The following is a 17,574-nucleotide window of genomic DNA, read 5'->3' as shown; positions in this document are numbered from 1 at the left end:
CAGCCAAATTCCACGTGACTGTTTAGTCAATTTGTAAGTCGCTCTGGATAAGAGCGTCTGCTAAATGACTTAAATGTAAATGTAAATGTAGTCACAGTAACTAGGCTTCTCCAAAACTGCTCTGATGCGTCTGATGGTCGTTAATAGCCCACCAGACTTTCTCACTGCCAGTCACTAATGGCCAGGTACTCAACGCTCTATTGTCCCTCTAATCACTATGACATCAATGTAATTTAAAATCTAATCAAACTCTTCGTGAGAGCCCATGAACTCATGTTGCGGCAACATTTCTATAGGCTATGCAATTGTGTGAGAAAACAGAATTTTGATGGCGGTCTCTATTAAAAAGAGGAAGATCCCACCAGCTTTCTTTAAGCTAGGCCTACTATATTTATTTTTCTACTTTACTAATATTAAGCACATTAATTTGCTTTACAACAGGAGTGGCTTGAAAATTAACTGTGGGAAAAGCCTCCTACATTCGCTATTTATGTTCCAACAGGTCCATGATAATTTCACACATATAATACTTATTATACACTACCGTTCAAAAGTTTGGGGTCACTTAGAAATGTCCTTGTTTTTGAAAGAAAATCACTTTCTTTGTCCATTAAAATAACATGAAATTCATCAGAAATACAGTGTAGACATTGTTAATGTTGTAAATGTCTATTGTAGCAGGAAAAGGCTGATTTCTATTGGATTATCTACATAGGCGTACAGAGAACCATTATCAGCAAACACCACTCCTGTGTTCCAATGACATGTTGTGTTAGCTAATCCAAGTTTATCATTTTAAAAGGCTAACAGCTGAAAACTGTTGTGCTGATTTAAAGAAGCAATACAATCGGCCTTCTTTAAACTACTTGAGTATCTGAGGCATAAGCATTTGTGGTTGGATTACAGGCTCAAAATGGCCAGAAACAAATAACTTTTCTGAAACTGTCTATTCTTGTTCTGAGAAATGAAGTCTATTCCATGTGAGAAATTGCCAAGAAACTGAAGATCCCGTACAACGCTGTGTACTACTCCCTTCACAGAACAGTGCAAACTGGCTCTATCCAGAACAGAAAGAGGAGTGGGAGGCCCAGGTGCACAATTGAGCAAGAGAACAAGTACATTAGAGTGTCTGGTGCTGTTGTTCACTATATTAAGTTGAGGATTTTGATAACTAAAATACATTAGTATTTTCATTTTCTTCTCTTTACAGAAATAACTATTTGCTTTCCAAACTGTTTTCCTGTGATTGTATTTTGAAATATTGCAATGTTACATTTACATTTACATTTAAGTCATTTAGCAGACGCTCTTATCCAGAGCGACTTACAAATTGGTGCATTCACCTTATGACATCCAGTGGGACAGTCACTTAACAATAGTGCATCTAAAACTTAGGGGGGGTGGGGTGAGAGGGATTACTTAACCTATCCTAGGTATTCCTTAAAGAGGTGGGGTTTCAGGTGTCTCCGGAAGGTGGTGATTGACTCCGCTGTCCTGGCGTCGTGAGGGAGTTTGTTCCACCATTGGGGTGCCAGGGCAGCGAACAGTTTTGACTGGGCTGAGCGGGAGCTGTACTTCCTCAGTGGTAGGGAGGCGAGCAGGCCAGAGGTGGATGAACGCAGTGCCCTTGTTTGGGTGTAGGGCCTGATCAGAGCCTGGAGGTACTGAGGTGCCGTTCCCCTCACAGCTCCGTAGGCAAGCACCATGGTCTTGTAGCGGATGCGAGCTTCAACTGGAAGCCAGTGGAGAGAACGGAGGAGCGGGGTGACGTGAGAGAACTTGGGAAGGTTGAACACCAGACGGGCTGCGGCGTTCTGGATGAGTTGAAGGGGTTTAATGGCACAGGCAGGGAGCCCAGCCAACAGCGAGTTGCAGTAATCCAGACGGGAGATGACAAGTGCCTGGATTAGGACCTGCGCCGCTTCCTGTGTGAGGCAGGGTCGTACTCTGCGGATGTTGTAGAGCATGAACCTACAGGAACGGGCCACCGCCTTGATGTTAGTTGAGAACGACAGGGTGTTGTCCAGGATCACGCCAAGGTTCTTGGCGCTCTGGGAGGAGGACACAATGGAGTTGTCGACCGTGATGGCGAGATCATGGAACGGGCAGTCCTTCCCCGGGAGGAAGAGCAGCTCCGTCTTGCCGAGGTTCAGCTTGAGGTGGTGATCCGTCATCCACACTGATATGTCTGCCAGACATGCAGAGATGCGATTCGCCACCTGGTCATCAGAAGGGGGAAAGGAGAAGATTAATTGTGTGTCGTCTGCATAGCAATGATAAGAGAGACCATGTGAGGTTATGACAGAGCCAAGTGACTTGGTGTATAGCGAGAATAGGAGAGGGCCAAGAACAGAGCCCTGGGGGACACCAGTGGTGAGAGCGCGTGGTGAGGAGACAGATTCTCGCCACGCCACCTGGTAGGAGCGACCTGTCAGGTAGGACGCAATCCAAGCGTGGGCCGCGCCGGAGATGCCCAACTCGGAGAGGGTGGAGAGGAGGATCTGATGGTTCACAGTATCGAAGGCAGCCGATAGATCTAGAAGGATGAGAGCAGAGGAGAGAGAGTTAGCTTTAGCAGTGCGGAGCGCCTCCGTGATACAGAGGAGAGCAGTCTCAGTTGAATGACTAGTCTTGAAACCTGACTGATTTGGATCAAGAAGGTCATTCAGAGAGAGATAGCGGGAGAGCTGGCCAAGGACGGCACGTTCAAGAGTTTTGGAGAGAAAAGAAAGAAGGGATACTGGTCTGTAATTGTTGACATCGGAGGGATCGAGTGTAGGTTTTTTTTCAGAAGGGGTGCAACTCTCGCTCTCTTGAAGACGGAAGGGACGTAGCCAATGGTCAGGGATGAGTTGATGAGCGAGGTGAGGTAAGGGAGAAGGTCTCCGGAAATGGTCTGGAGAAGAGAGGAGGGGATAGGGTCAAGCGGGCAGGTTGTTGGGCGGCCGGCCGTCACAAGACGCGAGATTTCATCTGGAGAGAGAGGGGAGAAAGAGGTCAGAGCACAGGGTAGGGCAGTGTGAGCAGAACCAGCGGTGTCGTTTGACTTAGCAAACGAGGATCGGATGTCGTCGACCTTCTTTTCAAAATGGTTGACGAAGTCATCTGCAGAGAGGGAGGAGGGGGGAGGTGGCGGAGGATTCAGGAGGGAGGAGAAGGTGGCAAAGAGCTTCCTAGGGTTAGAGGCAGATGCTTGGAATTTAGCGTGGTAGAAAGTGGCTTTAGCAGCAGAGACAGAGGAGGAAAATGTAGAGAGGAGGGAGTGAAAGGATGCCAGGTCCGCAGGGAGGCGAGTTTTCCTCCATTTCCGCTCAGCTGCCCGGAGCCCTGTTCTGTGAGCTCGCAATGAGTCATCGAGCCACGGAGCGGGAGGGGAGGACCGAGCCGGCCTGGAGGATAGGGGACATAGAGAGTCAAGGGATGCAGAGAGGGAGGAGAGGAGGGTTGAGGAGGCAGAATCAGGAGATAGGTGGGAGAAGGTTTGAGCGGAGGGAAGAGATGATAGGATGGAAGAGGAGAGAGTAGCGGGGGAGAGAGAGCGAAGGTTGGGACGGCGCGATACCATCCGAGTAGGGGCAGTGTGGGAGGTGTTGGATGAGAGCGAGAGGGAAAAGGATACAAGGCAGTGGTCGGAGACTTGGAGGGGAGTTGCAGTGAGGTTAGTGGAAGAACAGCATCTAGTAAAGATGAGGTCGAGCGTATTGCCTGCCTTGTGAGTAGGGGGGAAGGTGAGAGGGTGAGGTCAAAAGAGGAGAGGAGTGGAAAGAAGGAGGCAGAGAGGAAAGAGTCAAAGGTAGACGTGGGGAGGTTAAAGTCGCCCAGAACTGTGAGAGGTGAGCCGTCCTCAGGAAAGGAGCTTATCAAGGCATCAAGCTCATTGATGAACTCTCCGAGGGAACCTGGAGGGCGATAAATGATAAGGATGTTAAGCTTGAAAGGGCTAGTAACTGTGACAGCATGGAATTCAAAGGAGGCGATAGACAGATGGGTAAGGGGAGAAAGAGAGAATGACCACTTGGGAGAGATGAGGATCCCGGTGCCACCACCCCGCTGACCAGACGCTCTCGGGGTGTGCGAGAACACGTGGGCGGACGAAGAGAGAGCAGTAGGAGTAGCAGTGTTGTCTGTGGTGATCCATGTTTCCGTCAGTGCCAAGAAGTCGAGGGACTGGAGGGAGGCATAGGCTGAGATGAACTCTGCCTTGTTGACCGCAGATTGGCAGTTCCAGAGGCTACCGGAGACCTGGAACTCCACGTGGGTCGTGCGCGCTGGGACCACCAGAGTAGGGTGGCCGCGGCCACGCGGTGTGGAGCGTTTGTATGGTCTGTGCAGAGAGGAGAGAACAGGGATAAACAGACACATAGTTGACAGGCTACAGAAGAGGCTACGCTAATGCAAAGGAGATTGGAATGACAAGTGGACTACACGTCTCGAATGTTCAGAAAGTTAAGCTACGTAGCAAGAATCTTATTGACTAAAATGATTAAAATGATACAGTACTGCTGAAGTAGGCCAGCTGACAGTGGGTGCGTTGTTGACACTACACTAATCAAGTCGTTCCGTTGAGTGTAATAGTTTCTGCAGTGTTGCTATTCGGGGGCTAGCAGGCTAGCTAGCAGTGTTTACGTTACGTTGCGTTAAAAGAACGACAATAGATGGCTAGCGAACCTAGAAAATCGCTCTAGACTACACAATTATCTTTGATACAAAGACGGCTATGTAGCTAGCTAAGTAGCTAGCTACGATCAAACAAATCAAACCGTTGTACTGTAGTGAAATGAAGTGAAAAAGTGATACAACCTGTGAATGCGACCGGGTAGTTGAGTTCTATACAGAAGACGTTGGCTAGCGTTGGCTAGCTGTTGGCTAGCTAGCAGAGTCACCTACGTTAAGGACGACAAATAGCTGGCTAGCTAACCTCGGTAAATTAAGATAATCACTCTAAGACTACACACTCTAAACCTAAACAACACAATTATCTTGGATACGATGATACGATGAAGACAGCAAAGACAGCTATGTAGGTAGCTAACAAGAATGTCTGGTTTGGCCTCTTTTCAGACAGTCACAACTCAAAAATAATCTGCCCCAATTGCATACTGCCTTTCCTTCCGACTGAAGGAAATACTATTTAAAATAATCCACACCTTATTTTTTAAAAAAAGAAGCTAATGATCCAAATCATACTTTAGTTGCCTATTTTGAATTATTTTATTTCTGTGTGTAGACAGGAGTAGGCTAATTAGGCTACTATGTTCAATTGTATTCTTTGTAGTATAAAATAATGCCACGGAATTCTAAGCAAATCTTGTCTGCTAAATGAGCTAGTGTAGCCCACAGCCATATGGCATAGCCAGATCAGGGCCTAACATCAGGACAACTCAGAATATGCTATTATGTTCTTCTGAAATAGGCTACATTTTCTTCATATATTTCTTTAGACCTGTCTAAAATAAATAATGGATTTGTTGTGTTGGTGTAGGCTATATTAAATTGATTGATTTGACTTTTTAAAATGTAGATGTTCCAACTGTCTGCATTAGTGGCTTGTAGGCTATGCGTGGAAACCAGGAGACGCTAAACGTTTTTATTATAATTAACGGTCAATGACACCCGCAGTTGTTTGCATGACAATCATCATGACCGCCATAGCACTACACCTATCCAATCCTTTCAGATCTAGGAGTAGGGGCTGTTTCTGGACAGAGGCCCTCCAAATGGCCATGTGAAATAATACTAATGTGGTTTGTGACTAACAGACAAAGGACAAGCCTCTCTTAACCTTGGAATGGACCTCAACTTGGACTGGATGACACTGGAGGACTTTCAGAAACATTTGAACGGAGAGGATGAGATTCTCTCTGCTCCACCGCTATCTCCCAGTAAGTGTCTACCATAAAATTAGAACATTAGAATGGAATAAACATTCAAATGGTGGTATAAAAGGTCAGACATTTTAGTCAGGGAGTTGGTCAACCATGGTTTGCCAGTGCTGTGATAAAAGCTAGCTAACAGACCAGTTTTAGAGGAACGATTACATTAATTTGACAAATTAACTGCCAATATGCCAACATTCCATTCAAACAATGCAGTCAATCTACAGCCATACACTGACTGAAATCAGTTGATTATACGACTTTGACAAGTTGTAAAAGTACTGATTATTGTATTACATTTTTTTAAATGTAACCTTTATTTAAGTAGGCAAGTCAGTTAAGAACAAATTCTTATTTACAATGACAGCCTACACCGGCCAAACCCGGACGACGCTGAGCCAATTGTGCGCCGCCCTATGGCACTCCCAATCATGGCTGTTTGTGATACAGCTTGGAATCGAACCAGGGTGTCTCTAGTGACGCCTCTAGCCCTGTTATATAATAGTACTGAGAAATGTATGGTCTGTTTACATATATTTTGGATGCTATTTATACAGAATATGTGTATAAAACCCATATAAACTATTTATAATTATATGACAAAATTTTAGGTTGACACTAATTCTATTACACAATTTCTGATATACAGTTGAAGTCGGGAGTTTACATGCACTTTAGCCAAATACATTTAAACTCAGTTTTTCAGAATTCCTGACATTGAATCTTAGTAAAAATTCCCTGTCTGAGGGCAGTTAGGATCACCACTTTTTTTTTAGAATGTGAAATGTCAGAATAATAGTAGTTATTAAGTTAGTAGAGAGTTATTAAGACATCTACTTTGCCAAAACTATAGTTTGTAAACAAGAAATTTGTGGACTTGTTGAAAAACTAGTTTTAATGACTCCACCTTAAGTGTATGTAAACTTCTGACTTCAACTGTATCACATGCCTTTATTTTATTTTCCTGCATAAATCAAATCTGGATTATTCCTCTACTGCCATTAATTCCAATTAGACTGGTTTGGATTTGCCATTTTCACCCCATTCTGGAACTTTGAGGGTTTATGACACAACCCCTCTAGTAAGTTAGTATGTTGTCTTACCCTCTCTCTCATGTTTTCCCAGATGTCTCTCAACACCGGTTGTACGTGAACCGCTCGCTTCCACACACTATGTACATAGATGTAGACAACTACTGATGTGAATCTGTGTGTCTCTCAGGTGAGCTGCGGGATGCAGTGAAAAGCGGGGATTACATGTCTGTGAAACTTGCACTCAATTCCAAAGAGGATTACAATCTAGACCAGGAGGTACGTTCCGTGTTCTAAATAATATTTTCAGCCCAATCCCAGAGTACCTGTCACTGGCATTCTCCTCCCCGCTTCCCTCTTGTCTTTGGGGATCCCCAGCTGTTCCACATATTTATTCAGCACTAACTTTTCACAACTAGTCAAATAAAGATGTTAAACTTTTGTTAAAGTAGCCAATGTGTGTGGTCATACTTGTGAGTTCATTCAAATGAGGACACTCTTCTCACAAGCTTTAGCCTGGTTCTCGGGTTTTGAAACGTTTACATACATTAACCAACTTGGGTGACAACAGATCCGCTTTTAAAGTTTACGTTAACTATTGGATGTACACTACCGGTCAAAAGTTTTCGAACACCTACTCATTCAAGGGTTTTTATTTTATTTTTACTATTTTCTACATTGTAGAGAAATAGTGAAGACATCAAATCTATGGAATAACACATGAAATCATGTAGTAACCAAAAAAGTTTTAAACAAATCAAAATGGATCTTATATTTGAGATTCTTCAAATAGTCACCCTTTGCCTTGATGACAGGCATTTCAATTAACAGGTGTACCTTCTTAACAGTTAATTTGTGGAATTTCTTTCCTTCTTAATTAAACTTCTTAGGGCTGCAATCCACTTAACGGGATCGATATGACAACAGCCAGTGAAAGTGCAGGGCGCCAAATTCAAAACAATAAATCTCATAATTAAAATTCCTCGAGCATACATGTATTTTATACCATTTTAAATGTAATCTTGTTGTTAATCCCACAGTGTCCGATTTCAAATAGGCTTTACAGCGAAAGCACCACAAACGATTGTTAGGTCACCACCAACTCACAGAAAAATTCTGCCATTTATCCAGCCAAAGAGAGGAGTCACAAAAAGCACAAAGAGATAAAATTAATCACTAACATTTGATGATCTTCATTAGATGACACTCATAGGACTTCATGTTACACAATACATATATGTTTTGTTTGATAAAGTTCATATTTATATAAAAAAAATCTCAGTATACATTGGCGCATTATGTTCACTAGTTCCAAAAACATCCGGTGATATTGCAGAGAGCCACATAATTTTACAGAAATACTCATTATAAATGTTGATAAATACAATTGTTAGACATGGAAATATAGATATTTCACTTTTGGATGAATAGCGTGCCCAGAGTGCTAATATATGCATATTATTATTATCATTATTATTGGACAGAAAACATTCTGAATTTTCTAAAACTGTTTGAATGATGTCTGAATATATCAGAACTCATATGGCAGGCGAAAACCTGAGAAACATCCAACCAGGAAGTGGGACATCTGAGGTTTGTAGTTTTTCGAAGCTTGGCCTACCGAAAACACATTGAAATATGGATGAGGTTGGACTTCCTAGGGCTTCCACTAGATGTCAATCGTCTTTTGAAACTTGAATGAGGATTCTACTATAAAGGAGGGGCTCATGGGACCTCTTTGAGTCTGTGGTCTGGCAGAGAGCCTTGGTCTCATGACGCACGCTCCCGACAGAGTTACCTCTCGTTCCAGTGCTTCTCTGAAGCCAATGGAATTCTCCGGTTGTAACATTATTGATGTTTTATGTTTTAAAAATCCTAACTATTTATTCCGTACATCGTTTAACATGTTTCTAAAGGGCTGTAACGGAACTTTTCGAGTTTTTGTCTGGATGAAATGCTCGCGCCTCATGAAGATGGATTACTGGGCTGAACACTCTAACACTCTGGCAATTTGGACATAAATTATGGAACTCTTTGGTACAAATCAGACATTTATTGTCAAACTGGGATTCCTGGGAGTGCCTTCTGATGAAGATCATCAAAGGTAAGTGAATATTTATGGTGTTGTTTCTAACTTTGTTGTTTCCAAAATGGCGGATATTCCTCTGGCTGTTTTGGGTTCTGAGCGCCGTTCTCAGATTTGTCTTTTTCCGTAAAGTTATTTTGAAATCTGACACAGCGGTTGCATTAAGGAGAAGTCTATCTTTAATTCTGTGAATAACACTAGTATATTTTATCAATGTTTATTATGAGTATTTCTGCAACATCACCGGAAGTTTTGGAATCAAACATTATTGCACGTAAGGCGCCAATGTAAACTGAGATTTTTTGAATATAAATATGCACATTATCGAACAAAACATGCATGTATTGTGTAACATGATGTCCTATGAGTGTCATCTGATGAAGATCATCAAAGGTTAGTGATGAATTTTATCTAGATTTCTGCTTTTTGTTAGTCCTATCTTTGGCTGGAAAAATGGCTGTGTGTTTTTCCGACTTGGCGGTGATCTAACATCATATGTTGTGCTTTAGCTGTAAAGCATTTTTGAAATAGGACACGGGTAAATTAACCAGATGTTTATCTTTCATTTCCTGTATTGGACTTGTTAATGTGTGAAAGTTACATATTTCTAAAGTATTTTTGAATTTCGCGTGCTGCCTTTTCAGTGGAATGTTGTCGAGGGGTTCCGCTAAAAGGTTAATGCAACCGCTGTGTCAGATTTCAAAAAAACTTTACGGAAAAAGCAAACCATTCAATAATCTGAGACTGCGCTCAGAAATAGAAAAAAAAATGATCCGCCATGTTGGAGTCAACAGAAATCAGAAATAACATTATAAATATACCCTTTGACGATCTTCATCAGAATGCACTCCCAGGGATCCTAGTTCCACAATAAATGCTTGATTTGTTCGATAATGTCTTATTTATTTCCAAGTAGCTACTTTTGTTTTACACATATCCAAACTCTTGTGCAGGTCCATCCGAATGTCAGACGAAACGTTATATTACAGGTCGAAGAAACTTGTCAAACTTAAGTATAGAATCAATCTTTAGGATGTTGTTATCATAAAAGGTAGGATGTTGTTCAATAACGTTCCAACCGGAGAATTCCATTGTCTGTAGGAAAGCCATGGAATGCAGGTCGCTATCATGTGAAATGCGCGTGACCAGGACCTGGCTCTCTGCCAGAACACTGACTCAATGAGCTCCCATCCGGCTCCACAACACAGTAGAATTCAAGTTTCTAAAGACGGTTGACATCTAGTGGAAGCCCAAGGAAGTGCAACTTATCCATATCCCACTGTGTATTCAATATGGGCTGGGTTGAAAATTGACCAACCTCAGATTTCCCACTTCCTGTTTGGATTTCTTCTCAGGGTTTTTGTCTGCCATATGAGTTATGTTAAACTCACATACATCATTCAAACAGTTCTAGAATCTTCAGTGTTTTCTATCCAATACTACTAATAATATGCATATATTAGCAACTGGGATTGAGGAGCAGGCCGTTTACTCTGGGCACCTTTCATCCAAGCTACTCAATACTGCCCCTGCAGCCATAAGAAGTTTCAATGCATTTGAGCCAATCAGTTGTGTTGTGACAAGGTAGGGAGTATACAGAAGATAGCCCTATTTGTTAAAAGACCAAGTCCATATTATGGCAAGAACGGCTCAAATAAGCAAAGAGAAATGACAGTTCATTACTTTCAGACATGGTCAGTCAATACGGAACATTTAAATAACTTTTAATGTTTCTTAAAGTGCAGTCGCAAAACCCATCAAGCGCTGTGATGAAACTGGCTCTCATGAGGACCACCACAGGAATGGAAGACCCAGAGTTACCAGCCTTGGAAATTGCAACCCAAGTAAATACCTCAAGTTCAAGTAATAGACACATCTCAACAGCAACTGTTCAGAGGAGACTGCGTGAATCAGGCCTACATGGTTGAATTGCTGCACAGAAACCACTACTAAAGGACACCTATAATAAGAGACTTGCTTGGGTCAAGAAACACGGGAAATGGACATTAGACTGGTGGAAATCTGTCCTTTGGTCTAATGAGTCCAAATTGGAGAGATTTTTTGGTTCCAACCGCCGTGTCTTTGTGAGACGTGGTGCGGGTGAACAGATGAACTCTGCATGTGTATTTCCCACTGTAAAGCATGGAGGAGGTGTTATGGTGTGGAGGTGCTTTGCTGTTGACACTGTCTGTGATTTATTTATAATTCAAGGCACACTTAACCAGCATTCTGCAGTAATACGTCATCCAATCTGGTGTGGCCTTAGTCCCACTATCATTTGTTTTTCAACAGGACAATGACCCAATACACCTCCAAGCTGTGTAAGGGCTATTTGACCAAGAAGGAAAGTGATGGAGTGTTGCATCAGATGACCTGGCCTCCACAATCCCCTGACCTCAACCAAATTGAGACGGTTTGGGGGTGAGTCGGACCGGAGAGTGAACGAAAAGCAGCCAACAAGTGCTCAGCATATGCAAGAACTCCTTCAAGACGGTTGGAAAAGCATTCCAGGTGAAGCTGGTTGAGAGTGCCAAGAGTGTGCAATGCTGTCATTCGGGCAAAGGGTTGAAGAATCTCAAATATAAAATATACACTGCTCAAAAAATAACACATCCTACACTAAAATAACACATCCTAGATCTGAATGAATGAAATACTCTTATTAAATACTTTTTTCTTTAAATAGTTGAATGTGCTGACAACAAAATCACACAAATTATCAATGGAAATCAAATTTATCAAACAATGGAGGTCTGGATTTGGAGTGACACTCAAAATTAAAGTGGAAAACCACACTACAGGCTGATCTAACTTTGATGTAATGTCCTTAAAACAAGTCAAAATGAGGCTCAGTAGTGTGTTTGGCCTCCACGTGCCTGAATGACCTCCCTACAACGCCTGGGCATGCTCCTGATGAGGTGGCGGATGGTCTCCTGAGGGATCTCCTCCCAGACCTGGACTAAAGCATCCGCCAACTCCTGGACAGTCTGTGGTGCAACGTGGCGATGGTGGATGGAGCAAGACATGTTGTCCCAGCATATGGTCTCACAAGGGGTCTGAGGATCTCATCTCAGTACCTAATGGCAGTCAGGCTACCTCTGGCGAGCACATGAAGGGCTGTGCGGCCCCCCCAAAGAAATGCCACCCCACACCATGACTGACTCACCGCCAAACCGGTCATGCTGGAAAATGTTGCAGAACGCTATCCGCAGAACGCTATCCGCGGCTGTAAGCACAACCCCCACCTGTGGATGTTTGAGCAGACACATGCACATTTGTGGCCTGCTGGAGGTCATTTTGTAGGGCTCTGGCAGTGCTCCTTATGCTCCTCCGTGCACAATGGTGGAGGTAGCGGTCCTGCTGCTGGGTTGTTGCCCTCCTACGGCCTCCTCCACGTCTCCTGATGTACTGGCCTGTCTCCTGGTAGAGCCTCCATGCTCTGGACACTACGATGACAGACACAGCAAACCTTCCTGCCACAGCTCGCATTGATGTTCCATCCTGGATGAGCTGCACTACCTGAGCCACTTCTGTGGGTTGTAGACTCCGTCTCATGCTACCACTAGAGTGAAAGCACCGCCAGCATTCAAAAGTGACCAAAACATCAGCCAGGAAGCATAGGAACTGAGAAGTGGTCTGTGGTTACCACCTGCAGAACCACTCCTTTATTGGGGGTGTCTTGCTAATTGCCTATAATTTCCACCTGTTGTCTATTCCATTTGCACAACAGCATGTGAAATTTATTGTCAATCGGTGTTGCTTAAAAGGGGACAGTTTTGATTTCACAGAAGTGAGATTGACTTGGAGTTACATTGTTTTGTTTAAGTGTTCACTTTATTTTTTTGAGCAGTGTATTTTGATTTGTTTAACACTTTTTTGTTGTTGGTTACTACATGATTCCATATGTGTTATTTCATAGTTTTGATGTCGTCGCTATTATTCTACAATGTAGAAAATAGTAAAAAGAAAAATGCTTGAATGAGTAGGTGTTCTGCAACTTTTGACCGGTAGTGTACATAAGTGTCATAATGCATTACTCAATTAAAACCACAATATGTAACTTTTATTCCAGAAATGACTGGAAGGTCAGTAGGAATGACTGGAAGGTCAGTAGGAATGACTGGGAATGAAAGTTACAGATTGCTGCTTTTAATTACATTTGTGCATAAGTGTAGAATTTTTTTTTTCATTTTGCAAGTCTCGTTCAAATTTGATCAACTTATCCACTCTGATCAAGTTATAATGCAGTTTAATAATTAAACATTGCATAAAACGTGAGAGCCAGTAATGGCATGCAGTGGTTGAATACCAGGACATCGATTGCGAGGAGAGAATCCGACTGCAATACCAGCTGACTGCATCCATTGAGGACCAGTGAGCCAACAAAGGTAAGCAGATTATGCCATTAAACTACTCCGTTATTAATTTAGCCTAATGGATCTACAGATGGTTTTGTAAAGATGTTTGAAACTTGAATAGGAAAATGGCGTTTTAAATTGTTTATTGCATTGGTATAAAAAAAAATGGCCATCATACTTCATAAATTGTTTTTCCAACTTGATGCCTGGAAATTAATAAATCCGAGCTGTACATTGATTTGAATGTTTTTTGAGTGTTTTTTTGCATTTCTAGAGTGATCTAAGGCGGTTATGATCTTCTCATTTACAGACAATGGACATGATGTGCAAAAGGTTAGTTCACAAGAAGCTATAAAATACAACCTTTGCCTCAGGTACAGTAATGCCTTCAGAAAAGTATTCTTGTACCACCGCAGAGCATGTAAAAATGCTGCTGCGTTTCACTCATCATTATCGACAACAACAAATAGCCCCAAACTAAAAGGAAAAGGGGTTCATTGAGTCAATCATTACAATATTGGTAACTCATTTCAGCTTTTGCCATACTGTTGTCTTTGTGTACAATATAAATCATATTAATAGATCAAAGCGTTTGTTCACCGTTTTAACAAACTACTGACATGAGCATGTATTGTGTGGAAAAGCCTTTCTTTACCGTTTCAAATGTACCACAATCTGACAACATCTACCATTTTAACAAAACATTTATTTACAAATGACAGGTTACTAATACTTGCCCAATTACAGTATGCTTTTGTTTGGGTTGTTAATTATAGTCTTTACTTGATGTGCAATTATAAGAACACAATAGTATTATTACGGTCCAATCAGTGTTTTTAAGGACACTTTCATATAAATGTAGTACCCTCCTGCTTTTAAGAGAATGGAAAGAATTATATTTCTCAAACTTACTACTGCAACTGGTACCTGTTGGGCAAGTACCAGAATTAAGTTGGAAGCTGGGTTTGTTATTCATTTTCATAGGCTTCCAAACGCTTTAGGGTCTTATTCCGGTCTTATTTGTGAAAACACACACAAATCACCCACCATTTACAAAATACAGAATATCTGGAGAATTAGAAATAAAGTCACTGGCTAAATGTAGGCCTAGTTGCATGGCATTTTTCTTTTCTGTACCTTCATGGTCTCCATGTAGCATCTCATCTGACATCACAATATTAATTCCTCGTCAGACATATTTACAATGTGAAAACGGTGTAGTTCGCTGCTTAATACAATAAAGCCATAAACTGTTCCTTGAATGAGTCACATGTGGTTTTTATTATGGAAGAATTCAAAGTCTACACGGTTTGGTGCTGTGTAACCATTGTATTGATTCTCGTTTGACTGTGATTAAAGTTTGAGAGCATTGTTGAGGTGCTCCTAGGCAATCATTTGAATGACTCACAATGTGTACCGCACGTGTGTTTTTAATGAGCAATACTATGTTGTTTTCACCCATATGAAACAGGTCAGAGGACCCCAGATGTCTAGTATGATAGTATAGTTAACCAAATTTCTCTTTGCCAAAAGTTAAATACTAACTTGCTAAAGCTTTGAAGCTACTTGTGCTTTTTCCCCCCAAGTTTTACGTCCCACTTTTCATACATTTTAAACAAAATGCATCATAAGGTCTTATGAATCTTACGTTTACTTGTTCTTTTACAGGCATGCACTGTTGAACAGAAGAGTTTAAGTGGTAAAGAGAAGCATTTAAATGAGGAAAAGAAGAGTTTAAGTGATAATGAAGAGAGGCCTTCATGTGCAGCAGATAATCCTCACCGTGAGAGGAGTCCTCTATACAAAGGGCATCATTTACACAAGCAAGAGAATCCTTCACGCAATGAAGAGAATCCTTCACGCAATGAAGAGAATCCTTCACGCAATGAAGAGAATCCTTCACGCAATGAAGAGAATCCTTCACGCAATGAAGAGAATCCTTCACGCAATGAAGAGAATCCTTCACGCAATGAAGAGAATCCTTCACGCAATGAAGAGAATACTTCATGTGATGTGGTGAAGACTTTATGTGACATGGAGAGAGCTTTATGTGACATAAAGAATTGTGCTGAAGAGAGCAGTTCAAGTGACGACGAGAACAGTTCAGGTGATGAGGTAGAAGGACAAAGACTGGATTCAAATGTCCCAAGTGGGTCAGATCCTCTTCCATCTAAAGCAGAAAGCTCCTGCAATAATAATGAATCTGAGCAGTCCCTTCAAAAAACCTCACAAGCTAAAAAACCTTGCCGCAAAAAATGTGTGCCACGGAAAGGTACGAGGTCAAACTTACGTTCTAGCACAAAAATGACAGTCAGCACATGTAGTATGACAGATGACGGTAAAAGAAAATGGGACAAAAAGTACTTCTGCCTGTATTGCAATGAACCACACCACAAAATTGCAAGACATTTAGAAAGGATGCACGCGGAAGAAGCAGCTGTCGCTCATGCTATCAGCTTCCCCAAACTCTCCAAAATCAGGTCTCTCTTGCTTGACCAACTCCGTAACAAAGGCAACTATCTACACAACTTGGAAGTTCTTCAAAGTGGAGATGGAGAAATTGTCACAAAGAAAAGACCCTCTTACAATGGTGTTTCTGTGCGGGACTACCTTCCCTGCCAATACTGCTTAGCTTTTTTCAACAAAATAGATTTATGGAAGCATGAGGGCTCATGTAAAGCCAGAAAAGGACAAGATGAAAAGAGGGGAGGAAAAAGAGTGCGGGTCCAGGCTGCGTCCTCTCGACTTCTTCCACTGCCTGTCTACTCTACTGGAGGGTGTGAAGAAATAATACACAATATGAATCAAGATGACATTCAATGCCACATCAAAAATGATCCCCTGATATGTAAATATGGCAATGCATTATCTGCAAAGCATGGCCATGCCAAGTCACAGTTTACTTATATTAGTTCAAAAATGAGGGAATTGGCTAGATTTGTACTTACTGTAAATGAGATGGACTGTGGTGTCCAATATCTGCATGAGGTATGTGTACCATCCAAATTTAAATTGGCCGTTCATGCTGCCAGGAAAATGAGTGGTCATGACCCTACCTCTGACAGGTACAAGACCCCATCTCTTGCTTTAAAGATTGGCTATTCCTTGAAAAGAGCTACTGAAATAGCTTTTGGGGAGAGTCGTATGACAGAGGACCGTGAGGCAGAGGCACAAGCCAAAAGGTTCATTGAGCTGCTTGAAAACAATTGGAATAACTGTTTTTCCGGTCTGTCCCTGAGTGATGTCCCTCAGTGTGATGAAGTTGATGTGACTTCACTAACTGAGGATTTGATTAAACTTCAGAAGTTTCTGAAGGTTGCAGAGGACACAGCAAAGAGAGAATTGCTCGAGAGCCCCACCAACGCTGTCTGGAAAAAGCTCAATGAAACTCTTCTTGCCGAAATAGCTCTCTTCAACAGAAAAAGGACAGGAGAGGTTGCGAAAATGTTGTTGGAAACATACACAAACAGAAAGAAATCTCCAGCTAGTGCAGACATTTTCAATAGCCTCTCAAGGCTGGAACAGGAGCTTGGTGACGACAAATTAACCAGGGTGGAAATAGAAGGCAAAAATGGTAGAACAATGCCGGTCCTACTAACGGCGAGGATGATCTCATCTCTTGAGATCCTAATTGCAAACCGAGACAAAGTTGGTGTGTCAAAGGACAACCCTTATGTCTTTGCAAGGAGCCCCGATGCAGCAAGCTACGTCAGAGGGTCCGACTGTTTGAGGAAATTTGGACGTGCGTGTAATGCAAAGAATCCTGAAAGTCTGATCCATGCTACAGTGAGGAAAGAGGTTGCTATCCATTGCCAAATACTGAACTTAAATGAAAGTGAATTGGATCAGGTGGCAAAATTATTGGGACATGACACCCAGGTCCACAAAGAGTACTACAGACTGTCTGAAAACGCAGCACATCTAGCAGAAATCAGCAAATTGCTGCTTGCAATGGATCAGGTTCCAGTGGTAATTCCAGGACCATCTGAGGAAAGGATTGTTTCACCTACATATGGTGAGTATCTGTTGCTTTGGATAGTATTTGGACAACATTTTCATTTAGTTTCAAGGGTTAAATGTTCAGTCAAAAAATCCCAATTAAAGATGTTGGGTGCCATTTTCCATTTTTGCTAGATCTACATTTTTTGAGAAGCTTGCAACTTATTACTCTATAGTATTTGCTCTGTTCCTCTAAACACTATATAATAATGGCACATTCATGA

General features: G+C 42.0%; 1 protein-coding gene across 3 annotated transcripts in view; it reads left to right on the top strand.

Annotated features, from left to right (window-relative positions):
* LOC124046237 (M-phase phosphoprotein 8-like) overlaps positions 1–17,574 on the top strand; it is a 44,004-nt gene that overhangs the window by 11,444 nt on the left and 14,986 nt on the right. For 2 of the 3 annotated variants that reach the window (XR_006840983.1, XM_046366385.1), the window contains exons 6-8: positions 5,760–5,882; positions 7,098–7,186; positions 15,020–17,366. Coding sequence is in view for 2 of the 3 variants with exons in the window: in XM_046366385.1 (XP_046222341.1) it covers positions 5,760–5,882; positions 7,098–7,186; positions 15,020–17,366 (2,559 nt within the window). In the remaining variant the exon portion in view is untranslated. The remainder of the gene's footprint in view (positions 1–5,759; positions 5,883–7,097; positions 7,187–15,019; positions 17,367–17,574) is intronic. The other variant, XM_046366397.1, reaches the window with a different exon arrangement.

Source organism: Oncorhynchus gorbuscha, linkage group LG01 (assembly GCF_021184085.1).
Source record: "Oncorhynchus gorbuscha isolate QuinsamMale2020 ecotype Even-year linkage group LG01, OgorEven_v1.0, whole genome shotgun sequence".
NCBI classification, from domain to species: Eukaryota; Metazoa; Chordata; class Actinopteri; order Salmoniformes; family Salmonidae; genus Oncorhynchus; species Oncorhynchus gorbuscha.
This window is presented reverse-complemented; position numbering and strand designations above follow the sequence as displayed.